General features: G+C 47.0%; 1 protein-coding gene across 9 annotated transcripts in view; it reads left to right on the forward strand.

Moving 5' to 3' along the window:
• Positions 1-27,043, forward strand: part of LOC119433854 (cAMP-specific 3',5'-cyclic phosphodiesterase 4C) — a 595,748-nt gene that overhangs the window by 517,383 nt on the left and 51,322 nt on the right. Inside the window, exon 1 of one of the 9 annotated variants that reach the window (XM_037701130.2) lies at positions 26,408-26,565. The exons of the other annotated variants lie outside the window; for them this stretch is intronic. Within the exon in view, the coding sequence (XP_037557058.1) occupies positions 26,513-26,565 (53 nt within the window). The 5' untranslated portion in view covers positions 26,408-26,512. Of the gene's footprint in view, positions 1-26,407; positions 26,566-27,043 lie in introns of those variants that run through there. 9 annotated transcript variants of the gene reach the window in all.

The following is a 27,043-nucleotide window of genomic DNA, read 5'->3' on the forward strand; positions in this document are numbered from 1 at the left end:
GCGCTTTAATGGAATCCTTATTTCTCTGTTACTCTTATACTTTAGTACCGACTCCGACGTGCAACCAAAATGAAGAACGAACCATTGCACGGTGCGTAATCCTCGCGACGTAAACGCTGACGTCGGCGGAGCTGCCCCAGCGCCGTAAACGATGAATGCAGGGTGCACCGTGAAAGTGCGCGTCTTCCTTAGACTTCGATAAAACGAGACTTCCCGTCCACTGCGCCGGAAGTTGGAGTTGTGAGAGTTATGTCGGGGGTGGTGGTAACGTTTCCAGTTTTCGCTCACAGGCACAGCGGCTTGCTAGTTCAGAGCAGTTACTTTTCCCGTTTACATTACATTTATTTAGGACGCGCGGAACATCTCCATAACGCCATTTAGAACTTTATTTGTCACTATGAGACGAGCGTGTTGTCTCTCCCGTCCAATAACTTTTTTTTTTTGCTTGTTTGTTCTTCGTGTAAGCCTTCCTTATTCGGAACCACATGTATTTGAGGAACGCATAGTCAGGAAAGGAAATAATTTCAAAGAGGTCAACCAAATTGATGCGTCCGTTTTGCTGCCCTACAAAGAGAAAGGTATTTGAAAGAAATGACGACACACGGGAAGGACACTAAGCGGGCATTTAATCAGAACGCCCGCGTAAGTGGCTGCAGCCCATGCTCCTAGACTCCAGAAGCTGCATAAATGTTTGCGTATCTAAATTTTTCATCGGTTTCTTTTTTTTTTTTTAATGCAGGCGTGTGCAGATGCAATGCGCATGTGCATATGCATATGCAAGGTGCATATGCACATGTATGAATGGAAAGTTTGTATACATTTGTGCGTCTGCCAGAATGAAGAACTAGTTGTATGGGAGCGACCGTCCCGCCGTCTTCCTGGTCTTCGTACTTTTTGGGGCTTGTTTTTTTTTTTTCTCTTTTTTATTTATTATTTTTTTCTTGCTATCCATGAACATGTATGAACTCGCCCAACGACTAATTTAGCTTTGTCTTGGTCTTTCTCTTCGTCTTCTTGGTGGTCTTCATCTTATTATTCGTCAGCTTAATTGTTTTTATCGAACGCCCGTGTTACAATAGTCGCTCCTCAGTCGTATCGTCATTGGATGGGACTCTGTGCGCGTAGCTTATTCATCTTCGTTTCGTTTTGTTTTTCCTTCATTGACAACGCATACCCGCTGTGGGGGATGGGTACTGTCGTCTTCTTTCTCTTGTTCTTCTTTTTCGAATCTTTCTCTCTCTCTCACCGAACTATCCGGTAATGGCTCCGCTTCTCGTGCGTACGTAATGCGACGCTATCCAATCCGACTGTCGCATTCTCTAATGACAAGTCGGCATCTGCGCAGGCGGAAAGTGATCGCGAACAATGCTCGCCCTCGCAGCGTTCGCACCCAAGCGAACCTTTAGAAGAAAGCACAGTCGAAGTTTCTTGCGACCTCTGCGCCGATCGCTGCGACGTCGCCTTCCAGCGCATTGCGAAATTCCTCCCTAAACCCTCATTGCCGACGGTTACCGGACGCCCGCCTCCCCCTGTATAACCGTAGTTTGTGTGCGTGCGTTTGTGCGAGTCAGTGCGCGCGCAGCCTAATCGTGGACTGGCGGAAAAAAAAAAAAAAAGTTCGGTGCTTAGGGACTCATCCTTAGACAATGGCGGATTTTGTAACAGTGGCGTACTTTCTGCACTATAGCCCGTAGACTATCTATGTTGAGAAATGGAAGTTTTTTTTCGAGGAGCGGGCTTTAATTTAATTTTGTAGTAATAATAATAATAATAATAATAATACGTTTATTACCCTTCAAAGGGATTACACATTCACTGTCACGGATAAGCATGCAGTGCTTGTTGATGGGCAGCGAGAAAATCGAAGCAGGGCGAGCAAAACTACGGAAATATCTATACAACCTAAACTTAAAGTAAAGTAAAGTAATAATAATAATAATAATAATAATAATAATAATAATAAGAAGAAGAAGAAGAAGAAGAAGAAGAAGAAGAAGAAGAAGAAGAAGAAAAAGAAGAAGAAGGATAAGAAGTAGATAATGATTGAGAGTTTTCCAGTTATCAGTGAGTTTTGTCACGTTTACAAAATGCGGACACCGTACGAGAGCTCTCTACTGAAACGTAAGGTATAAGAACACCAACTCTTTCATGCCCAGCAGACTTGGAGAGCGGCCATTCAGCCACTTAAAAAAAATGTTCCTGGCGTGAAACATTGTCAGAAGCAATAAAATAATCAAACCCGCTACACGACAACATACTGGCACCGAGAGCTCAGCGTAAGAATTGTGCACGCAGTGTTTGACGGGGCTACACACTGCATGCTGACTATAGTCGGAAAAACACGGCATTCGTTCGGGCATTTTGCTTCTGGAGTGCAGATACATCTTCCGCAGCCCTGCTACCGCTGTTTGCTCTTTGACTTAGCGCACCGTCATGTTTTCGTTGTTTGGCTCGCGCTGTCTCGATTTGTCAGGCTTCGGCGGGATTTCGCGCGCGCAATGTTGCTGGCGCGGCATAAATCAAACCCCGAAGGATTCGGGTGTCCCCATTACCGTAATGATTTGGCGCTCGCTGTTAGGCAGCGCGTAGGTCGCGAGCGAAGTTGAAATCTCGTAGCAGGCTTCGCTTTGCGTAGCAGGATTTGCTTAATTTCTCGCAGATTTTTTTTTTCTTTTTCTTCTGTGAGATCCAAGAATCAGGCATTGATTAATAAGCGGAAGGCGGAGGGGAGCCATCAGTGCTATACGCTCCCCTTGAGTCATTAGCTGATTGGTCGCGTCCTATCTGTGTAACTGCTAAGAGAGTGAGAATATGCAGCTCACGCCATTGCACTAACCTTGGGTTACGCCAAGCTTTCGCCGCCTGCCTTGTAGATCTTTTTGGCTGTGCTTCAGGGTATTGCACGTGCGGACCAAACAGCCTATATTTTCCTACCGAGATTTCTTAACGTACTGTAATATTGTGTTAGCTGTGAGCTCTAAGAGTTCCTTCGTATTCGTTTGCCCAGACGTGCAGCACCCTATAAATGCGAGGAGTAAGGTAATCCGTCAGCGGCTTGGCTTAGGATGTACGAATATTTGCCGTGATAGCATTCGTTATCAGAAGGGCTGATTGTGCCACTTATACGTCACGAGTTACACGGCGTATTACTGCATTTTAGGTTCTTCTCGTGCAGCTACAAGTTTATACAATATGTCTGGGTTTCAGCGCAATCCATTCTTGTGATTAAACGGTACTTCTATTCTTGGTCATTCGGCTCAAGCGAGATACATGACGTCGCGGCAGTGGCTGAGAGTACTTGAAATTGGCATCGCTGACATTCGCCTTCGCATCAGAATCGGTATCTAACGATATTGTTGCACGAGAACGTGCATTTACAAGAATTTACAGGCGTAAATAAGGGGCACAGGTGTAAAAGTAGCCGAAATGACGCAGAACTCTCAGCTTGTATTCGACGGTGTTAGCTCATAAAATGCTTTGGTCATCTTCAGTCTCCCGGCAAAATAACTTTATAAATACATAAATATCTAGCTGTGGGATCAGTTAGAAAGATAAGGCACTATATATATATATATATGAGTTGTGAAGATTACTTATTAAGATGTTAATAAGAAAGAAGTCATATCAACGTAAAAGAGGATGATAACTAAAAAACAAATTGTCAGTGACGTAGTGTCACTCTTGAGTGCGAGGTTCAAAGAGAAAAAAAAAACAGTTCAAACGCATGCAGACTGTCAGTACCTTGAAACTAGGTGACAAGAAAAAGAAAAAAGAAACGGAAAGAAAAGGAAGAAATATGCGCTTTGTGCATTACGTAACTGTAGCTTTAAGTATTATTTTTCGTTTGTGTCCCTTAAACTTGTGCACGTAACGTTGCATCGAGGTGACTCGCAAGAAAGTCGCACTCATCGACAGGTGGAACCTTCGCCAGAATGAAAGGACTCTGTAGCAGCACCGCCAGAGGTGCGACAAGTCCCAGCCGTCGCTCGAGTACAAAGCGAATGTCGTGTCCTCCTGTCATTGGGACCCCGGGCCTTTAATCGGGCAGCGTATACTCGAGCGGCAGCCTGTGCCTCTGTTTGGCTGGCGGCCATTCTGGCGTCCAGTCGAGCAAACCGAAGACGCGCTCCAGCTGTGCAGCGTTGGCGGACTCCTCCACAATGGCTCAGTTGTTATGGCGTTCTGCTGCTGGGCACAAGGTCGCTGGTTCAAGTCCCTACCCAGGCGGCCGCGTTCCAACGAACGGGTGGAATACAAAAACACTCGTGCACTTAGACCTCGACATGGCGTCTCCAGACGTTAAACAGCATGGATCAAACACTTCATTGATAACTTTGTGTTCTTCGCGAATTTGAGTTGATGATTTCAATTAGTCAACAAATCAATCAATTGATTCGTAAAATGCATTTTTCCAGTGGAACTCTTTTTTAACACGCATGTCGAGCTACAAAAGGACTACTAGGTTGCTTCGGTTCCGCAGCCGCAACCAGGAGGCAGTGATGGGTCTAAGGCATTAACGCCACCAGGCCTTATATTCAGCCTGCGCATAGCTTTATGTTAGGAGGGTGTTTGCCTATACGGAGTATAATAAGTAAAATTGGAAGCTTGTTTTGATACTAAGAAACCGTGCCACTGCTTCCTCTCCGTCGTTTACGTGTATCGATTCGCCTGATATTGAAGGAGCTTTCTAAAGAAAACAGAATATCCTGGTTATCCTATACACTATGCTGTAGGATAACACTGAAATGGCGATGGATGATACGCCAGAGGTGGGGTTATCCTGCTACGCGTTACGAGCACAAAAACTGGCTCTGGGTTTGGGACAAAGAAGTGAGCCTTTGATCATCACCGTGTTCGATATGTTGTGCAGAGGCATCCTGACACATGTTTGCTTGTCTTTAATTTTATTGCGATAGCAATTATATGGACACTCAAAAGCAGATTTCTGCCGCCGGCGTCGCCGTCGCCGTCGCCGTCGCCGTGAGGTTCCGTATGACGTCAATGGAGATGAAATCGTCGCCGCGCGCCGAACGCTGTATATGCGAGTGAAAGGGCGCGAGGGACGTGCGCTTTCACGGGGAGTGAACGCACGGCGGAGAACAAACGCGCGTTCTGCGCTGTGCTCCCTTAAGGGCTGCAGAAGTAGGCATCTCTTTCCTCCTCTACAATCACCATATATGTAGAGCAAACGTGCCTTCTTCCGACACGCGAGAGGCCGTGGGGGAGGGGGGGGGGGGAGGGGGACGGAAGGGAGACGACGTTTAGCTGCGGCACCAAGTGCTTATTTATATCAGAGGCTCCGGCAACAGTCACCAACGCCGCACGCATTTTGAGCGAACGCGGGCAAAACGCCGACGGCGTCGACAACAGTTATGCGTGTTGCCGGTGCTGCTGCATGTCCAAGTTTATACAGCTGATAAAGCTGCTATCATTACTCCGTATAGCTCTTTTCAGATTTGCTATCGCAATTGATGCTTCGCCTTTCAGGTGAAACTGCGACAACTTTTTTTTGTTTTCCCTAAAATTTGGGCGTCAACACTGCTTTCCCCGCGTTTCGTTCGCTACTTCGCGAATCGCGCCCCACGACTGGGCAGTCATTGTGACTGTGCTGACAAGAAATCGACTCTGAGAATGCGGAAACAGCCGGTGTACGTATTGTAGCGTCCGTTCTCCGTATGCAGCGCTAGGAAGCCGACTAGCTAACCTGTCAGAAAAAAAGCCTTTCTGCACATACGCCGACGACTGCTGGCTCCGGCGCAAGAAGACAGGAAGGAGGCTTGTTGGGAACGCGATCTGCCTGCCGTAAATTTCAGCCTTGCAGCTCGCCGTGGCGAGGCATAAAATAGCTGCATCCGCGAATCGGGTAAACGCATAGAGGCGAGACAGGGGTGGGAGCGCGAGTGAACGGGGGTTATGGCAGGAGTGCAGTGGATTGGCAGCGAAATCCACTTTGCCGAAAGCGTCGTCTCCCCTCTTTGTCCGTCCGACAGTTCGGTGGGAGGCTGCTCTGTATGCGTGAGAAGGAGCTGAATATATTTTAGTGGAAGTCAGAGTGCGTTTATAACGGGCACGCGCAGCTGACGGCAACCGTCCCACACAGGACTTTTTTTTTTCCTTGGCCTGAGGCTACACGCACCTTTTACCGGCGCCTCGCCTTGCACGTATAAAGCACTGGTTTCGTAATTCAATACGCGCGTTTCTGTTGGGTCGTTCATCCTTTGAACTGTTTTATTTGCGCGTTGTTATGGAAGGCTCGGGCCGCTTCTGTCCACCTGATGACGTGAATGTGGACGAGAGCGCTCGCGTTTCCCGCATTTCTGTCAGTGTGTCTTGATAACACTGAGTCAGAAAAAGACCAAAGTAACGATGAATGCAATAAAAACTGGAAAAAGGCGTATATCTGCCGCTTGACCAAGTCTGTTCTATGCCGAAGTAACCTTGTTTGCGACACACTCTCGCATAGGTGTTCACTTGAATGGCGCGCCCTTTTACCCATTTTTTTCTTATTTCATATATCTTTATTTATTTATTTTGAATTCGTTTTATAAACGACATTGCGCGAGTCCATTTGTGTGCTGTTTGTTCATCGCCGATGCTGCCTTTGCTTTGCGCGAAGCCAATTGTCTTTTGTTACTACGCTATGCGTCGAGTGAAGCAAAAGCCGTGTCGAGGACGCGGGAGCCCTAATTGCGGTGTTAATCCCCGCCGCTAATGCTGCGCCTTAGCATTCATGCATCGCGCGCTGGATAATCCGCCGAGCTTATAGACTGTTCGTCGCTAGGCCTGTCGCCAGGATGTTTGCGATTGTTTTGCTTTGTAACTTTTTCTTCCTTTCCTCCCTTTATTTTGCCTTTTTCTTTCTACTTCATTTTACCCTTCTTTATAGGCCCTTAATTATTTTCTACATTTGCTTCCCTAATGTCGTTCTTTCTTCGTTCGCCTTCTTTATATGGTAATCATGGCGACCATTATTGTTTTAATGTTCGCCCGTCCTTGTTCCTTGCCACTCTTTCCTGATCTTTTTCTGCTTCCCTTTTCTTTCCTTCCTTCCCTTATTTAATTCTGATGCATTTCTTTCTAAGGATGATTGAGGTAATGATGGCGGTAATCGTGATAGTTTTATTAATAATTTAATTCTATAGTTTAACCGGTCGCTAACAGGATCTGAATACGAAGCATGTGTTGTGAATACGAGACCCCCATCCGGGTTAATTTTAACCACATGGGCTCCTTTAACGGGCACCTCTATCTAAGCGCACGTGCGTTTTTGTATACCACCTCCATCAAAACGCAGCCGCCGGGATCGAACCTGCAACCTCGAAATCAGCAGCGCCACTAACCTACCGCGGCCGGTTGTCATCATCATCGTCGTCGTCGTCGCTGTGGTTGCCGTCTTCGATATAATCCTTTACTCCCTTCCATTCGCTTCTTTCCTTAATTTAGTCTTCCTGCATTCATTCCTTACCTGATGATAATGTTCAATATTCTCATCTTAGTCTATATAATCATTTGCTCGCTTCCTTTCTTAATTTCGTTCTCCTTATTTTCCTTCCTTGCCTAATGATAATGACTATCATCGTAGTTTTTTTTACTTCCTTGTTTCCGTTCGTTTACTTCCTTTCCCCAATTTCCTTTCTCTCCCCTTTTGTCTTTCCCTCTGTTCTCCGTATTTCCGCCTCCTTCACCTCCTCTCCATGTCTTCAATCGCTCCTTCCTTCCTGCAATCATTTTCTATTTGTTTACCTGCCGGAAGCGCCCGTGCTGGAGTGCTTCCGCCTCGTCATCCGGTTTCTCATTAAATGGCTGCACAGTCCGGGACCTTGCTGTGGGCCTCAAACGCTTTTCGTTCCGTGTGGTGCCTTCACGTTGCAACGATCACCCAGGGGGCACACAGCCTTCGTGACGCGTTCCGAATAGCGTCGTTCTTGATAGGTTCGTGATTCACTAGAGCGCGGGTGAGCGTTTTCAAACATATATAGGTGCGGGGGGGAAAAAAGGCAAAAGAAAAAACCGCTCGCGTTGGTTCCGTTTCGCCGTGCGTGGCTTACGTGTAGACGAGCTGTAGCGCGTGATGTGACGAAGATGACTGTCACATAACTAAGCAAGTTAGGGAAAACAAATAACCGAACACGTTTGTTGTTGCCAACACTCTGACATTAGTCAAAAGGATGGGCACCTACATGTTGCGGGCACAGAATTCCTTGTCAGGATTTCGCGGCTTTAGGTCCTGCACCCTTCTTGAACTCAAGAAGAAATAAAGATTCAACATTCAAATATGCGGAGGTGCTACCGTGACATTCTGTTCGGGCTGAGAAAGAAAAGTAAAAATTCACTAATTTCTAGTGGCGTGAAACTTCTCGGCGGGCAAAAATAATAGGTGTTGCAACGTTTTCAATAGTTACTTTGTAAAGATTGTTTTTCAGTGCAGTGAACATCGGAGCACAGCGGTCTCAAAGCAGTCATCTGTAAACTTTAGCAGATCTATAGAACAGAAATAGGCTTGAAGAAATTGAACAGAGACAAGCGCTGTTCATATGTTTATCTGTACTTCGACGTTTTGCAGTGCATCTGGTTATAGTAGTTTACCAACCAAGCCAGCTGTTCATCGCGAACGCTTATTGACTGGAAACAAGCGCAAAGAACTCTGCAGCCAATTTCGGTCGTAACAAGTTCTGCAAGTTTCGAAGAGTGCTCGAACTCTATGAATTGCAGTGAGCGCCCTTGTCATAACAACAGAGGATGCTACGTTCTCTGTTTTTTGTTATTATACGCGCTGGTATGTCGCGCGAGAACATACCGGGTCAGCGGTGCTTCATGATGCGGGCAATTTACTTCCACGCTACTGTTTTCCTCCCTTTTCTTAATTAATTCGTTATCTGTGAGTGAGCTCCAGCTCGCCGGCATGATTGGCATAATCCCCAGCCACGAATGCATGGCCATGTTTACGCTATACTCGACGCTATACTCGACGGCAGCGGCTCCCCCTATCCTATTATACTTCAGTCCACACATCTTTTCTATATCCTCCCGTTATGACTTTCGTTTCTTTGTTGTGTTTGTGATTCCACAGCCGGGAACGATGTTTCCACTCGGTTTCCCACGTTTTGGACTGCATATATTGAAATGAACAAGTGTCGGCGTGCGTGTGCGGGCGCTGAAGCTTGGCTTTGCATGCATGTTCCTCGCTTCCGGTTCGTTCCCGCGTTATTACTTCCTTCTATTAGGAGCAATATCGCAAATGGAAACATGTGCCCGCGCGCCCGTTCGTCGCATCTCGCCGACGCGTTCCTCATCTGCTTCAATTTTCACCGCTCGTTGTATCACAAAAGCGTCTGCGCGTGGAACTGAGCACAAAAAAACTTTTTGAAGCGCAAGCTCCGTTTGTATCCACCTAATTTGCATTACCGTTTTCGTATCGAAATATACAAATCGACTGCATTGCGGTGTGGTGCGGCTGGATTGAAGCAAAAAAAAAACGGATTTTCACATATCAATATTTTAACTGCGCACTCAGCGACGAAGCAGCTTGCAGTTGCAGTCTAGCACGACGTTAATTTGATGCACACACGCGCACGCACACACACCTGTCCTTGCTATTGCCCTGACTGTCTCGAAGTAAAGTTAGACCACACCGCTGTATTACTACCACGGACTGAACCAAGACAGTTCTCAACTCGAGAGGGTTCCGCTGCTAAGCCAGGAAGGAGCGTATACGGCGGCGAAATCGACAGTAAAAACGCCGAAGCGCAACCCCAACTTCGCTTGTGCCCCCACTGTCCAGGGGCGGAATCCAACTGCATTGCGGAGTCCCCGGATGAAAGAGTATAATGATAATAATATGCGAATAAAATGCGCGCGCGCACGGCAGGAGCGCCAGCAGCATGGGCGCGCTTTTCGCCACCATTAATATGCAGAAACGCACTTCGCTCTTATGTAGCCGCCGGCAACCCAGAAGCGAAGTGCATAATTGAAGCGGGACCTTCGGAAGCTTAGGACGAGGGGAGATCGACCGCTGGTACAGCCGTTTACATAACGAGCGAGGGACTGGCTATTGTCCGGGGCCGACGATAAACCGAGCTACGGTGGGGACAAGCCTGCAGCGTGCTTGCACAGAAAAGGTTAGAGTATACATTAAGCATTAGAGGTCAGGGAGAGGGCACAGCGGGCTGACGCACTGTGCAGGCAAAAGAATCGCAAGCATAAACTTCATTTCCATTTATTCTGTGCTGTGAATGTCAGTCTTGGCTTTGAATGACGACATTTAAAAATTTGCTGTCGAGGAAAGACGTAAGCGCAAAGATAAAATCAACGAGTTCGGTGCTAGCCGCCACCGCCCATATTCAAAATGGACGCTCGTAATATTGGTCAATCGACTGGGCGCAAAAATTTTCTGAACTTGCCTATTACCTTTCACCGAAAACCATGACATTAAAGTCTACCTTAACTGACAGTGCCCGCAAACTCATTCGATGAGTTTGCGGGCACTGACCACTTTGCCACCACTTTGCGAGAACTTGACCACCACCGAAAAGTGGTGGTCAAGTTCCACGATTTGCCTCGTGATTTGTTCGTGAGTTTCATGTTGGAGGAACGGCTGCATACGCGGTAATGCCGGCTTTGAGTCGCAGAAGACGGTCAGTTTTCCAGGAATCTCTGTGCTGACAGTCTGGAGCGCACCGCGGAGAGACATGGGTTCTGCAACGTTATACGTTGTGACATGCGAAGTCTAGAAACTGTTGTGTTATTTATCTTGTCGGGATAACTACAATGCCATCAGGACCGGTCGATGGAGTGGAGGCATCAGTATAGACATGCATTCGTTGCGCAGCGCGCATTGCTAATTAAGGAATATAGACTTATTTGGCTGCATGTGAGACCCTTGACGATTGCCTGTTTCCAAGGGGGAGCGCTGCTCGACGGGATCATACCCATCGAGCCCTGCTTACATTTCTGAAGGATACTGCCTTGGCCTCCCGTTTATAGACATGATTTGTGTTTTTGTTTTGTCTGTGTCTCCGTCATTTCTTTATTTGCTCTTTTTTGTCATCCTATTTTCATTTCCTCTATTCCCTCCTCCTGAAAGAGTAGGCAGGCGTTGTGCCCCTCTCGGTGGCAGTTGTCAGCTTGCTCCCTCCTTAATCCCTTTGTGTCCTTGTGTGTATATGTGTACAAATCAAATAATAATAATAATAATAATAATAATAATAATAATAATAATAATAATAATAATAATAATAATAATAATTCAGTCCAACTGTCTGTGTACACTGTGTCTAGCTTATTACGTCATGGTATGGGTACCTGCGGCCTGGCCGTTCTTTCCCCTCTGGTGTGTGAGCCATCCTCAAGTGAAACTCCCAATTCCAGGGCTTCATGAAAAGTCTGACTTAACGTCTTCTGCACTTAAGTAGCTCAGTTTGCTCCTCTTGTGCTAGAAATACAGCGACTGACTTGTAATGAAAACGGCAACATGGCGCCTGACCTCCTCTGCGAGGTCGTTTACGGTACGTGTTGACTTTCCTGTGCAACGCCTTTGAGCGCTGGTCTGGCGCATTATATTGCGAAGTCAGGAAACCGTAAGAAATTGTAAAAAGTCATGAAACCGTAAGAATGTCCGAAAAAAAAATGAAATGAAAATGGTTCTAACGGTGGCCGCTCTACAGAATAGTCCAAGAGCTCTCTGTTGTTTCGTCTGGCTTCATCTGGCATTGTGGCCTGATAACTTAAGCCTTAAAACCACAGTCCCCTTATTCGTTTATCACACGATGGAGCCCGCTGTTCACATGCAAGTGAGATAGAAAATAAAATTATTGTTTTATGAAATCCCTTTGCACTTGCTCTAGCTGGGTATAAAGCGCGTTCACGGCTGTGTGAGATGTTGCACGTTCCTCCCTCATTTGTATTCAGGATGCCGTTGGCGCGTTCGGCCATTCTGCTTCTTGTGTGACAGCTTCAAAACATAACTGTACAAGAATAAGTGCAAGTGAGGGATGGGGGGAAGGGGAGGGGGGTATGAGGCATGTTCTTTCATGTAGAGTTGAATACAGACGACAGCCGTCTGCACCCTGTGCGACGCGCGCTCGACAAATAGTTCGGGCCGAATGTATGAAAATGAATAGCGCGCGGACCGTGATCTTTATGTAAATGAAGGCTCGCCGTTAGTTTGCATATATACTACACCGCACTAAATACATGCAGCGTCGTAGAGGCTACCGGCACACCTCGTCTCGGAGAGTTGCCATGGCGATGGAAAGTTGAGGCGCTGAAGAAGAGGCAGTCTGCCGCTTATTCGTCAGACAAACCAGCGGCTTTCGTTGTGGAACCGTGCGAACGTAGTTTATTATTTCTTTTTTCTTTTGTTTAATGTTTTTATAGCTCTACGACGGATTGTTTTGAAATCGCGCTGCGCGCATTGCCAACGCCTCCTAGATAGCAGGCCTGTGCACTCTGCTTGATGACGTCGGGCTACTGGACCGAAATTTCCACTGTCAAGCCCGGCGTGACGAAAGCGGTGACGTCAAAATCACGGCGGCTTACTCGGGAGCATCCCCATTATATTCTGTGGCAGTCGGGAAAAGTAGCATGACGTCATGGAACGAAGTGCACAAGCCTTGTGCTATCTAGGAGGCGTTGGCTTTGCAGTGTCATCAGCTTCACTGCCCCTGTCAGCAGAAGACGCCTTCGAGAACGCGCATGCGCAAGCCGCAGCAGAATGCAGTGGGTTGTGTAAGCACACGTCATTCCGTCTGTTCGTCGCGAAGTCGAGCATTTATAGAGCGCTCCACTGATTTAGTGAGACGGCGCGTCGTTTCGATTTCTTCTTCCAGTCTCCTCTTGGAAGGACACGCTATGTGCGGGGATCACGTTGCTTCTATTTAGCCATTCTACGCACGTGTGGCTTCTTCTTCTTCGCCCCGATTATTGTTTCAAGTTAACGGACGGTTGTTGATTGCCGTTACCGTCATATCTCGCTCCCGAGGTGATGAGCAGCGTGAATCGTGAAAATTCGGTTGCGAGATAACAAATGGTTCTATTTGAACCCAGTAGCAAAAGTGCGAAGCAAAATATACTCCGCCAAACCGAATTAAGCGAGCATGTACTCAACCACACGCACAGGCTCTCTCTCACTGCGCTCTTCCTCTCTCCTAGACTCTCTCTCCCTCACTTTCACAATTTAATTGGCTTTATAGCGGCTATCGCATAGCACAAGAAGCGACCCTTTTGGTGTGTGGGTTGGGGCTAGAGATGTTCTATTATCTAGTTCACAAGGATTCTTATACGTGTGAGAGCCGAGGGAAGCAAATGCGTTGACGCAATGAAGAAGAAATTTGTACGTTTTTTTTTCTGTCACAGCGGGTAACTCGATCTTTTCCCGTCGCGCCACGACGTATGATCACTCTTCATTCCATTTCGAGAGATATTCGGGCGAACCGTGACCTTCACAGATCGCGCCGTGAAAAATGTAAAAGCTCGCGTATGCAGACAAATCAGACTCCGTCGATTCGCGTTGTAGGTTGATAAGGAAGCACAAGGGCGTTTACGCGAAAGGAAACATGGAACGAATATTGACGTGAAAGATGAATATGAAAGGAAGCAGGGATTTGCGTTCAGTGCCCGTACTTTTTCTAGTATGACTTGCGGGCTACAGCACATAGGAGGACGAATACGAAGAATGGTGTAACTGACACAAGCGCTTGTGTTCGTTACACCCTTGCGCGCAGTTTCCTGTGGTTTTGTATGTTCTACGATACACTCGATCTGCTTCTGTAGTATTGCTAGCTCAAGTGAATTTAAACCGACTAACCCTACTGCGTCCGTTACATCCTTCGATTATTCTCGGTGGCAAAAGCACTTAGAATATGGCCACAGGCGTAAGCGATAAGCCCATAAGCGATACTCCAGTTTCTGAAGTCGAGTGACCTCATACCGCGAGTGATTGTATGTTCATTGTGCGCCTCCGGACGAAGCAACACCTTCAGGTTTTCCCACCATACTTTCCATTCCTTAATCCCCTTCACCCTGTGTAGGGTAGCGGACTGGACGGGGGTCTGGTTTATTTCTACCCTTTCTATCTCTTCGTGGTCGTTCGCTTTGAATTTCCCGGTCCTTGCGCCTCGAATCAGAAAGGCGCCGCGAGACAGGTCCTTCATCGTGAAAACTGTGTTACTATTGTGCAGCAGAAAATGATATTTGAAATCGCAAGTCTGCAGGAATCAACGTTCGAAAAACGTACCAAATGTTCGTTATTAGGCGTGCGATGAGTGGACATAAAGAAACGTCGACAATCTGGCAAGACACTTGTCACCTGCGTCTCCTCAGAATTTAATTGCTAGAGACGCATGAAATAAATAAAAAAAGCACGCACAAGCAGCATACGTTCTGCTGAATCGCCGTAACTGCGGGTTTCTTGAAAAGTTTGGCTTAGTGGCATTGCACTACGTCTTTCGCCCACATTAGCTCGCGCAGGTGACTGATGTCGTTATGGAGTGTGTTTTGTACTGGAAGATAAAGTGCGCTTTTTCGAGCGCGATGGTAATTAGGTTTTAGCGAAATGCATATAGAAGGGGGGGGGGGGGGGGATAATCTGATTCGTGGGGCGTTTCGCATATTCGCTGCTCCGCCCCTTCCTTCCAACTCGCGTAATAGGCCACGCACATTTCGTATAGCCTAAAAAAAGATGGTAAATCTCAACGCGAAGAAAGGAAGGACCTGTAAGACGCGCACTCACTCTTCCTGCGTGCTAATATTTCTGAATCAGCTCATGAGTCTAATTGCCTGCCGCGGCCGGAGACGTCCACCGCTTGCATTTCCGCTCCGACGTCTTTTTCTTTTTCTTTTTTTTTTTTTTTTTTTAACGGGGCTACGCGAGAGTGCTCCCACGTCGTCGACGAATTTGTAGCCGCTGCCGGCAAATAATATTTCCTTCGTACGAACCGCTGCGTACGTAAGGCGAAAAGAGAAAAAAGAGAGAACGAAATGTAAGTAACGCTCTGCCTCAAATCTACACGCATCGGTTCTACCAGCCGTGACCGCGGCGATGACTCCTCAGTCGTTTTCTGGTCGTGTTGCAAGTTATTCATCTTTCTTTCTTTCTTTCTTTCTTTCTTTCTTTCTTTCTTTCTTTCTTTCTTTCTTTCTTTCTTTCTTTCCTACTTTTCTTTTCTTTTCGTTTCAGGAGCGTGGAAAATCGATAAGAATATAACCGCGTTTGAGGAACGCAGGATGTCGTTCTACTCGCGTAGCGGAGCATGATCTTTTAGTATTTTGCCCAATGGTCTGGTTATCATCGTGCATACGTCGCGCACGACTCTGTGGCAGTATGCGTTCATCGCGATCGACGACTCATGGCTCGAAGTGATTTCATTTCATTAAAGACCCCACGTGGGTCTGTTAAGAATGTCAAGGCGTCGCACGTGTGCGCAGTGCGTGCGGGCGCTTGACCAATGCGCTGGTCTTGTGCTGTCTACGTGGCGTTGGCTTGGCTCGCGCATGTTAGCAGCTGCTTGTGCGTGACGACAACGCTCAGTTACATACCGAGCGGCACTTACCCGTATGTGGAACAGGGCGTGACGCAAATGCCATGTTGGGTATTGGCAGTTCTCGTGGACCCGCGTGTGTGTGTGTGTGTCAATGCAATGCAGTGCAGTGCAATGTAAAGTACTGTAATGTAATAAGGCAACCTTAAATAAATTTGAAAGTGTTCGCTGAAACACCCTGTATATATGTATTATATATAATCTGTGGGCAAGCAGAACGCTGCGGCGAAATAACAATAATTTATCGCATTTTGAATACGACGACCAGCTCAACGTCGGCTGTAAGGAACTCAGTAATGAAGGGTATTGGGTTCATTCCGGCCAACTGTGGGGCTTGTATGTGCTGTTTTGAATGAAGCTTATCGCAATGCGGCTGTCGCCTGCAGTAGTCGAACCCGCAACCTCGTGCTCTGTATCAGCACGCCACCAGCGGCTGTTCCAGTGCGGCGGGAGTGAAACGCGGTAATTCCTTCTCGGCGATTTCGTAAATGTGATCATTAATTTGCTTCACCGTCTGTTACCAGACGTTTGACACCTGTTAATTAAGTAATGTGTGCCTCCTCGAGGACGGCAATTGTTCTTTCTACCGTACGCGATTTTCAAGAATTATGTTGTTGTTAAGAAGGTAAAACTTGTACATGTATTTACGCTTTATGGCGCCTGTCATATAGTCGTAAAGACCAACCTTAAAGTAAATATCTCACAGCTATTCCATAACTGTACGAAACTACGGGATGACTATTCCCTGATTCTGCATGGAACAAACTACTCCAACTTGCCTCCTAGACTACTTCGCTGTTTATAGAGAACCTGGCAAGCGCCCGGTTTTCCTCACAGATATTGAGCGGACAAGGAATGGTCAATGGCGAGCCGCCGTAGTGTGTCAAAACAGAAGCCCGCTGTCTTTCAACAGTTTTTCTCTGCACCTAATCACAAACTTACAAATCAGTTTCGCCGTATGCTGCAAGTAAATTGATAAATATATGTGCTTGAGGTATGACGCGCGTTTCTTTTCATTAAAAACCTAGAAATAAGTGTTTCGTACGTTGAGCCAACTTGAAAACACATTTAGCAATAATAAATTGATAGGACAGCGCATGGGAAATTTCGAGGGGCGCTGCAGGCTCACTGCTGCTAGGGAGCCTCGCCCGTAACTCCCGCCAAAGCGTGTGCAAAACTGACTTAGATACGACAACATTTGAGTCGGCAGTGCACGTGCTCTCGTTCAACCGTAGCTTCGGCCGCGGAGTCCTTATTTGATGGCAAACGCGAGTGTGGCGTGCCGACGAAGTCACACATTTAGACACTGCCGGAAGAGAACCTAGCCCACACGAAAGCGCTTGTTTCGCCCTGGGTTCGCACCACGTGTCAGAGTTCCCACACCGCGCCACAACCCACTGTGTCTCAACGACTCTTTCTGTACCGTCTTCATTGTATCTCTCTCTATTCTCTATCGCTCTAAATAATAGCGTGCATTGTTGTGAAACCTGCGAGGCGATCATGAGAGCAGCGTGAATCCCTAGTCGGCATGTACTGCGCCCGCGATCGAGTCGTCTGCTTTCGAGAACGGGAGCAGACGTCACGGCGAATGCAACGTTAAGCTGCCTCCATGCTGACTCCATTTCATTCGAAGCAATGACTGGCCTAATACACTGGTCTGTATTGCTCCGCGTCTTAGAGAGAGTTCGCGATTAAGCTGTCTGCCTTCCAAGACAGCGGCAATACGAGGTCCAAGTTACGGCTGTGTTGGCAAAAAACGTGCAGCACTAAGGCAGTTAGCGACGAAGCCTGCCAAACAGAGTATTGAGCGGTGTAGCGCACAGCACTGCTGCGGCTTGATGTGCAGTGAGCACTCAATAGCGCTGTCTGCTGCTCTGAAACAGGAGCAGGTGATACTTGTGTCGCATAAAACGTGCACCATTTTGTGCAAGTCTGCACTAACGGTAGCTAGTGGGGACATATCAAGCACTGCACTGAACAGCATTTCTTTCTCCGCGGCATAAGCAGCCTCGTACACTGTCTGGAACGGAAGCAGACGACAGTGCAAACTCTACGTCTTGTTGTAATATTAAAAGCACGCTCGCTTTGTGTGTGTCTTTTGTTGCGCTAAAAAAATACTGTTCGGCAAACTGTAGTTCTTGGTGAACCGATAGACCCGGAGCCTGCCAATGGAGAGTGATCAGCGCTACTTTACCGATATATTATAGTGTCGTGTGCTCTCGAGAACAAGAGGAAGGAGATGACTTTTCGTGCCAGGCACATAGTGGTATGTAATATGCGAGGTCTATGAGCGGACATCGTTTTTTGCTACAAGACGAACAATGTGTCTGCTGTAAGTGCCGAAGCAAGTTGCAACTATACTCTAGTACTTTCACCGGGACTCTTGCACGTCTCGTAGCCTTCACGACACTGCACGGTATTTGAGACACACGGTGTATGGATTCGCAGCATTGTAAAAGAAGCACCACGTACTCCCAGCATTTCTCACTGCCGCTTACCGAACGGTTCCAAAAAGTCTGTCTTCTTTCTTTCTTTCTTTCTTTCTTTCTTTCTTTCTTTCTTTCTTTCTTTCTTTCTTTCCTATTCTTCCAATCGCTTGGAGGAATTAGTGTCATTGCACTGCCGCGCTGGAAATGTCGTGTCCCTTCTCTCTTAACCGCGGCCACATTTTTTTCTTTTGTTGAAATCCGCTGGCAGGTGCCTTGTGTTCGCCTATCGAGAGCGCAGAGGGCTTTTATCAAAGAAGCGACAATAATTTTTTTTTTTCACCGCAACTTCGTTTTTATTACATTCGTGTGTGCCCTTTGAAAGAACTCTTGCTCCATTTTACTTTATCTGTTTCATCTATGAAGACACTGCGCACTTCTGTCGAGCCTGTGTGATCCTCCCCCTTTACTGCCCTGATTTCCTCTTTATTTTTTTCGTATTTTTGCCTTTAAGTCGGGTTCCCTTTGTTCCTTGGCTATATGTCACTCTGGAAGCAGAAAACTTCAATTGAACTCTTGTTAACCCACATCCGTTCTTCCTGCTTTGCCCACCTTTTCAAGGCGCCGTTTCATTTAATCTGTCTCTCTTTCGCAATGGAGCTGCCGGCAGGGGCAAAAAAAAATGGGAAGTATTTATTTTTACGTTTCATAGGGGCATTCAAAGCATCGCTCGTACTTAAAAGGCATGCAGTGGTGATGCCCGAGACCGCGCATTTGATGCATCAGCGGATCATTGCCTGAGCACGTGTTTGAGTGACCACACAGCGTCCTCCAGGAGGCAGAAAAAAACGAACAAAGAAAGAACTAAAGATGTGGGAACAGAAAAGACCGCTGCGCTGACTGATGTATTTTCCTCGTGGAAGGGGACAGGGAGGGTATATAAGGCTGACGCGTCAGAATTATCGATCGCAAAATGATTTATGTCTGACGAATGGTTTGGTGCTTCTTTCATTTATTGTCCTGCGGTGAGTATCTCATATATCTGCTGCTGGCAGCTGCGAATGCGATAGCTCTAAGCACCTATTGCCACTGTTATGTATGCATAACAGTGGCAATATTAAGAAAAAAGAAAAGTAAAAGAAATGAGACCATCAACAAGCATGTTCAGGGGTTCCCACAAAAACCGATAGAAAGGCCTACCTTAATGCCAGTGCCCCCCCTCCACAGGAAACTTGAACTTTGCCTACGGCATACCTTTGCAGTAAGATAGTAAAGCCTCCCATGCTCTTGGCTCGACACGATGACACAGTATTTTACTGCTGTGAGTACAACGAAGTTGGTGTATAGAATTCGTGCACACGAGTAATTATACAATAAACATATTAAAACGTAACTAGTAAGACAGTGCTTGAAACAACAGTTAAAATTATTTGTCTAATTTGCACAGAGAGAAAGTCGATATTAGCAGGAAGTAAAGTCAGTATTCTTGTTACTAAATGTGCATATTTATGCGCGGTAAAATTCAGCCTAACGAAAAGACGAGCTTTAACGATGAATGAGCCACCGGAAACTTGCAATGTCTTGACGGTGACCTTCGTAAGTACAGACGCCTTAATGTTTCCCCACCATTCACAGTGTCCCTGTGATTTGTGCGATGCTTCGGTTGTACAGACAGAATACATTCGAGCAGGAACGAGTATCTCTCGCTTGAAAAGCTGGCACTTTCTTTAAGACTGGGCTTTTCTTCGTAACCCCGACTTTGCTTGCCCCGTCAGTGGTTTTTCTTCCTAGAACACTCGGGTAGAAACTGTTGCAGCGGTTCGAAACAGAAGCCACTTTATATTTAAGTTTTAATGGGACACTTTTTTCTGACAGTCAAGAACTGGTTGCGTCATTCCTACCAATAATTGGCTCACACAGAAAATGCCAGTCGTTATGTCGTCTTAAAGGTTGACCGTTTCGTTGATGAGTAAGAAGAAAGCGGAGACTCGTAAGCCTCAAGCTTAGACACGCCGTCACCGAAAGTTTTTCCTCCAAATCTCCGTGTGGGCCTGCGCGACGAAAACGTTGCTTCGAAAGCCGACTAAGTTTGTTCGCATCATTTCTTCTTCGCCGAAGTCTACGCGCAACATTGCAACGTTCCGCGAGCGATGGGTCCGTGACCGGTGCCGCACCTGCGACCAAATGCTGCGTGTAATCGAATCATGCGCCAGCTGTGCCGGAAACTCGCAGCGAATCGATGAACGGTCGCGCTAGCTGCGATATCGAAACGCGCGCGCCAACGTTTCTCATTTGCCTCGTTCACTCCGATAGTCTCGTTCATCGCATTAGAAGGGCAGCAGTCGCGTTGCCGTGTGCGTCCATAACCTTCGAGAGTTGGACGTCTGCGTTACACTTTCTAAAGATTTAGTTTGCGGTAAACAGTGTCGCGGTCCATAGCAATAGAGAAAGTTTATAACTTCCTACTTGGGCGGCCAAAATTATCCGCACAAAGAACAACGTTAGCTAAATACAGCGTTAGCAACAATTTCTAAATATGTTGCGGAATCGGTCGTAACCAATTTTTTCACTCGCTTATTAATTGCATAACTGTGCATATGATTGTAAATGATACCGTGTTATTTTATGTTATAAGCATGCAAAATACCAGTGCATGCTTACTCACGAAGCAGTTCTTACGCCGGTTAGAACTTGACTAGCGCGTGTGCAATTTCAAGCCCGAGTCTGCTGTGAAGTCATATTGTTCCCTGTCACTATTGGCCGGCCTATGACGAACGGAAAGGTTTTTTGACTTCTGCAAAGATCTTAATGGCAGCCTTAGCTATTAGTGCATTTGCATCATTGTCTTTCGCCCTACTGCCATCGTCATACTTCTTATCTTCTTTTCTTTCAAGGCCTTTGGTATTGACCTATTAAGCTGCTCTGTTAATCATTGTTCTTTTTCTTGTTTTCTTTTGGTTGTTTCATACATAGCTTTGTTGTTGTTTACATGTGCGCTTGTCTAATCATAATGTAACCCACCGCCTCGGTTATGCCACTTGGGCCCTCAGGGTATTGTAATAAATAAATAAATAAATAAATAAATAAATAAATAAATAAATAAATAAATAAATAAATAAATAAATAAATAAATAAATAAATAAATAAATAAATAAATAAATAAATAAATAAATAAATAAATAAATAAATAAATAAACGCCGCGTAGCAAGAAAACTTAAGCCCTGCCCATACGAGTTCAGTGGACCAAAACAAATTTATTTCCCTACCTGCGAATATTTCTTTTCGTGAAACCAATATGTGCTTCATTTATACGCGTAGCGGCCGGTTCTTCGAATCCCCAGCTCTCTTTTTAGTATCACGCCCTTCGGTCTAATCTTCGTGTACCCAGCTCTCCCTTTAGAATCACGCCCTTTGGTCTAATCATCACCGCCGCGTTGCCGTATGGAGATCTTTTTTTACGCCCTCGCCTAATCGGTGCTCGTCGGGCAGCTCTCCAATGACGTCATGTCTCGGGCATGGGCTGTCTTAAATGTCCTCCTCCTGTATGTACCCACCCCCTTTCCCCTGCACCCAAGTCCGGGCATTATAATAGACGTGCCAGCAATAACAGCCCCGTACGACGAGTCTCGAGATCGTGGATCACTCTCGCGGGGACGGTAAATCTCGTTCCCGAGAGCGACGACCAAACAAACAAGTTTCCCACCCTCACTTATGAAGACAACAAGCGTTCACTTTCGCCCCTGTCCTTTGTGTTCGTTGCAGACGGGGGACGGGCGCGCCAGAAAAGGGATTTAGGGGCAGCGCCGCGGCGTCCCCGTGAAAACGAGGAGGAAAAGGAAAGCAAGGGGGGCTAGAAGTGCAGAGAGCTATCGATCTGCTTTTTCTTTCCGGCGCAGAGCAGCTTCGCCCCAGTGAACACCCTCCGCCAACGGCTCACTCCGAAACCCCGCTCTTGCACACCAACGCGGGCCGCTGTTTCGGCGTCGAGGCTGCTGCTTCCGCATTGCTCGCGCGACTTGCCTTTCGGTGTCTTTGCTTTCTCCCCGCGTATGATGACGTCGGTGATGACGTCACCAGCAGCCTCGACCCAGATAGAGGAAGAAAGGGAAGGTGCCGGGGAGAAAGAACGTAAGAGGGGGACCCGGCTAACTTTCTAGTCAGCGGGATGGTCACACTATGCCGGCCGTGGCCTGCACGGACCGACCTTCGTTGTGAGCAGCCCTTTTCCAGGTCTGCCTCTTCCTTTCCCACTCCCCGCTTTATATCAAGAGAAGGGAGAAGAGGTAACGGAAATGAGACGGTCGCGCATGCGCACAAGTCTCGACAGGGAGGGAAACGGCTGTATAGTGGTTCCTGTTCTCCACGTGCGGACGCGTATGTAACTGCGATGAAAGACAGAAGGGTGTGTCTTGTTTTGGTTGCGCAGAATACCGTAGGGGGTGTGTGACATTGAAATGACATTGAGGCGAAAAATGAGGTAGGGGAGCAAGAGGAAGAGGTTGCGAATGATCGTGCCCGCGGAGCCATTTCGCGGCCGCGCCTCGTAAAACGTCGGTGATCGCGGGTCGTGACTTTCACGTCCATTCAGTATATTTAGGAGCTGACAATTTGTGCCGTTGAAGGATCGTTAAAGGGTAATAATAAATAAAGAAACGGTTGCAATGCGTCTCCGCTGGACTCTGCAAACGGAAAGACTCTATATGGAGAGAGCAAATACGGCCTGCCAAGGTCAAGGCCCGCCGCGTGTTGTTAAAGGGCGGAAAATTGGCGGCACGTTTTGTTATTTCCGCCTGTCCTTTGTGCGCGCTCGTGGGTGTCTCTGCCACGCAAATGCGAATATTATCGGTAGCGATGGCGCTGGCGGGCGCACAGACTGCGTCAGCCTACACACCTGCTTGGGCCAAATGATGGACGTTTGCGGTAGACAAACACGTTAACTTCGGGGCAGCGGCGAATCTTCCGGCGATGCGCATGTCATTGCCTGTGACAGCTGGGTTGGCAGCTGATGCATATAGCATAGACCGGGTGCCCACGTAGGCGTGATTTTCCTACAAAAATTACTATAGAGAACTGGCTCTCGCGTATATACAGGAGCCGCAATTATGGCGGTTCAGCCAGTACGTAAATGGAGGCTGAGTAATACGTGGATTTGCCTCAACTTCGTCCAGCTGGCTTGGAACGGATTTTTAACTTTCCAGGCTGATCGCATTAAGCGAAACATTGCGCTATAAATGCAACAATTCGCACTGATTGCACGTGTGCGCAGTCTTGTCCTGCCTATAAAAAAAAGTATGAATGCTTGGAAATTTAAAAAGAATAACGCCCCGGACACACTTGAAGCCATGAATACGAAGATTAGACAAATTCATGTATACTAATCATAATTTCCATGTTCGCTGAACGATTGCAGCGCCCCAGCAACTTCTAATTTTTGTAGGAAACTTTGTGCATAGATGAACGCAATGACGGCTACGGGCAATGCGGTTGGAAAAAACCAAGCTTCGTTTCACCCCCCCCCCTCCCTTCCCGGCCTGTTACATCGCGTGCGTGCGCCAGCCGAGTTGAATTATGTTGACACAATAATTGAGGGCCGCGACCATATCGCGAGACAGGGAAGCAGGGTACACTGGCGCACAATGTCGGCTGCGCGCGTCGGATGTCTCCCCGCTGGGTCAGAAGTAAACACGTCTCCCAGCAGCTCGAAGGTCGCATGCGATCTCGAGCTTTTGCGGGCGATTAATCTTGCGTAACGAATATGACCCTTTGGGAGGAAGACACTAACGTTTGATAGATGCGAGATACACAGTACGTGGTGACGTGTCGTCGTCAGTCTATTTGTGCCCACTGCTATACGAGACGAATGACTCTCCCAGCGACCTCTTGTTACGCGTTAGCTAACTCCATGCTATGCCTCCAGCCTTCCTAAACCGCGTGTACGTCACACTATACATGATAGGGCACGTTGCGATTTGTTGTATACGAAGAGAGGGAACGCGCGGTAAATCTTGTTGTATTGGTCGTAAGCAAACAGTACTATTGCCTGTCAATATTAACGTCTATATTAACAGGAATAGATCAATATTAACAGGAAAGCCGAGTATGATGTTTTCTAGCCGGCTCTTCGGTAGCCTTTCTCCCTGAGTTTCGTCATTTCGTCTGTCTAAGTTTCCTAATCCAAATGTATGTGTAACAAGTATGTAGCATTGCATAATATGACATGTTGTGTTATGTTCGACACAAGGAACGGAGATGTGTGCTTAAATATTTTCGTGGCTCGCTGGCCAGAAAGCAGAATGATGGCCCCAGTTGCAGATTAGCAGAAGATCTCGCTATAATGTTGATATAGCCGGCTTTCCGGCAGCCTATTTTACGCAACCCTTGTCGTGTTAGCCTAATCAATGACAGCAAGTGAAGATGGCAGTAGGATCAACTTTTCTCATAAGATGCGAGAAAAGCACGCAGTTGAGCAAAACATTTTTCCCTAAGCCAATTCACCACCTCTTTTATTTATTTTTTTTTCTCGTTGAGCACGCCTGTTACAGTGCCACATAGGCCAAAGAATTAAAATCTGCTGCTGTCCAGCGTGCCTCGCTTTGTAACGCTGCCACTGAATTACATACTCTGATGGGGTATGGACAGCTAGGGTCGTCTGTGGAACATTGATGGATGGAAGCGTGCAGGCCTGGACACCTCGTGACCAATCTGTTTTCGTGCTAGTGACAGCAAAGTGAGCGGCTCTGTATGCAAAGAGAACAAAACTGAACCAACCAGATGCGTGTTCTTCATGTTCTTATATCATCGTAGAGGCTTCGTTACAAGAACTACGGGACATTATTGACACGAAAGCCGAGGTTTTCGTATAAATGGCTTTGTGTTATAGAGTAGTGCTAAGGAATACTATCATGTGAATACTGGCGAAGGCGTTTCGCAATGTTTGATTTGATTTATTGTTTTCCATTTACACACACACGTACAGAGTAGTGGTAAATGGAGGTGGATGAGGGAAAAAAGCCGCACAGACGCGGCTTGAGGTAACCTCACCCCCTCCCTTAGGTACAATATGGCTGCATGGGGTAACACATCAAACGCCATATATATTGTATTTATATGGTGGCCATAATACATTGCAATTATACAATATATGAAAAACAATGAAATATTTCCACAAGTAATAACAATGCAAACACACTGCGACATGGATTAGGTCTTTACTCACGTGGTGAGTAAAGACCTAATTGGAATTAAGTGCATGCAGACGAATAATTGACGAATAAACACTAAAGAAATGAGCCACAAAATAAGAAGAACGAGATTTATTCAGTAAGTCCGCAACTAAGCACCAAGTTTGCAGTTGTTGATATCATTTCTTGTCCGACTATGCCATTTAAAAGGATGACAAATCCCGACTGGCAGTCATCATAGGGTCAGTCGCTTTTTAAACCGCTGATCTTTCACACGCGAAGGCGAATAAAGGCTATGTGGTTGAGATATCATATAATTCTCTAATAACCAGCCCCTTCTCCGACAACCGTTACCGATCTTTACAATGCTCGTTCCTCTAATAATTCGCTTTTAAATCACTGATCCGTCGCAATATCTGTCGGGCAACCGGTATCCTCGCACTCGAAATCGGAGTGGCGGACCTTACGCTGCGCTCGCGCAGGCCAATGTCGCGGCCCGACCTTATCGCAGCACGTAGGCTAGCCCGCGTGCAACTCGACTACCGTCGACGCTGTCGTTTGTATGTTTGTCCTCTGGCGTCAGGAGGCGTGTAAAACGACACGCAACTCACGTGCCCACGTCACCCGCGGTGCCATATCAGTGTTTGCCCCCCCTCCCGAGCTCATGACGTCTGTCGGCGGCACGCTTGTCCTTCTGAAACTTGAAACTGACCTGAGCGCTGCTCGTCCTCTTAGATAGCCGCGGCGCAGCTTTGAAGCACTGCTACCCCTTAGAGATCTTTAAAATAAGAAAAAGAAAAACAGAGAGACACGATTGACTTCCTTTCCCACGTAGGGCCGAGCGGCGCGGACGTACCGTTTTTTCTTCACTCTATTTCTTTTCCTTCAGACCCGATAAGGAAAGTGACGGTTTCCGTTCGCCTCCTCTTTTCCGGATAATTTTATGTCAGCCGTCGTTCGGTCGCCGCCACGTCAGGCTGATATACTAGGATATTACGTGCACCTTTACCCGCAACAGCTCCGAGCTGTTGATAAGAGCTCCCGGAATTTCCATAAATGGCAGCATTACAGGCTTCTCTCTCTCTCTCTCTCGTTCATTCTCTCTATTAGCGCCCACGCTCTACAGCACCTAGAAAAAGATGCTACGCTTCAATAGATAGAAACCTAACGTGAGAAAAAAGAACTGGTGTGTGGGAACGGAGTCAGACGTGCACGACCTCTTTCTGATTCTCTCCTGGACGTCGTTACACATGCGCTGGGAGTTACGGTGCTACAGACACGCGCCTGTGTTTTCAAATAGAAGTTGAGGAGCGTGCTTGGCGGGACGGTGAGCGTTGCCTGTGCCTTCGCGACGGTGGTGAAGCGGTGATGCCCGCACTGACGCTCTTCGACGCCGGCCACTGGTCCAAGAAAGCTGCGAGGTAGTGCTCATTTTTTATTTATTTATTTATTTATTTTGCTCCACCTTTCTTTGCTCATCTTACGCTGTTCGCCTGGTGGCTGGTGTGTATGAAAATGAAACGCTTAGGTGTGTAATCTGGGGCCGCATTATGTAACGTGACGTGACATACGCACGCGCAACGTGACATACCAGATACCGCTAAGCTGTGGAAAAGGATGTGTAGAACAAACGGGAGGGTTTTAATGATCCGAGCACGTCAGCACTGCAAGCATGGGTATGGAAGCCATTTAGCGGGCCATTCCAATAAGTGCGCATGCACTCCCATGCTTGAGAAGACGAAGTCCCTAGGGAAAGGGAAAACTAAGAAGGAGAGAGAAATAATAGCGGCATTTTATATTAGAGAGGTTGGAGATAGCTGTGTAAGCGTGCCGTATCTAGCATTATCAGAAAAAGAAATAGCTTGTTTTGCCTGATGGACTACGATTGTGTCTTGTACG

The sequence above is a fragment of the Dermacentor silvarum genome, chromosome 11 (assembly GCF_013339745.2).
Source record: "Dermacentor silvarum isolate Dsil-2018 chromosome 11, BIME_Dsil_1.4, whole genome shotgun sequence".
In the NCBI taxonomy this organism is placed as follows: Eukaryota; Metazoa; Arthropoda; class Arachnida; order Ixodida; family Ixodidae; genus Dermacentor; species Dermacentor silvarum.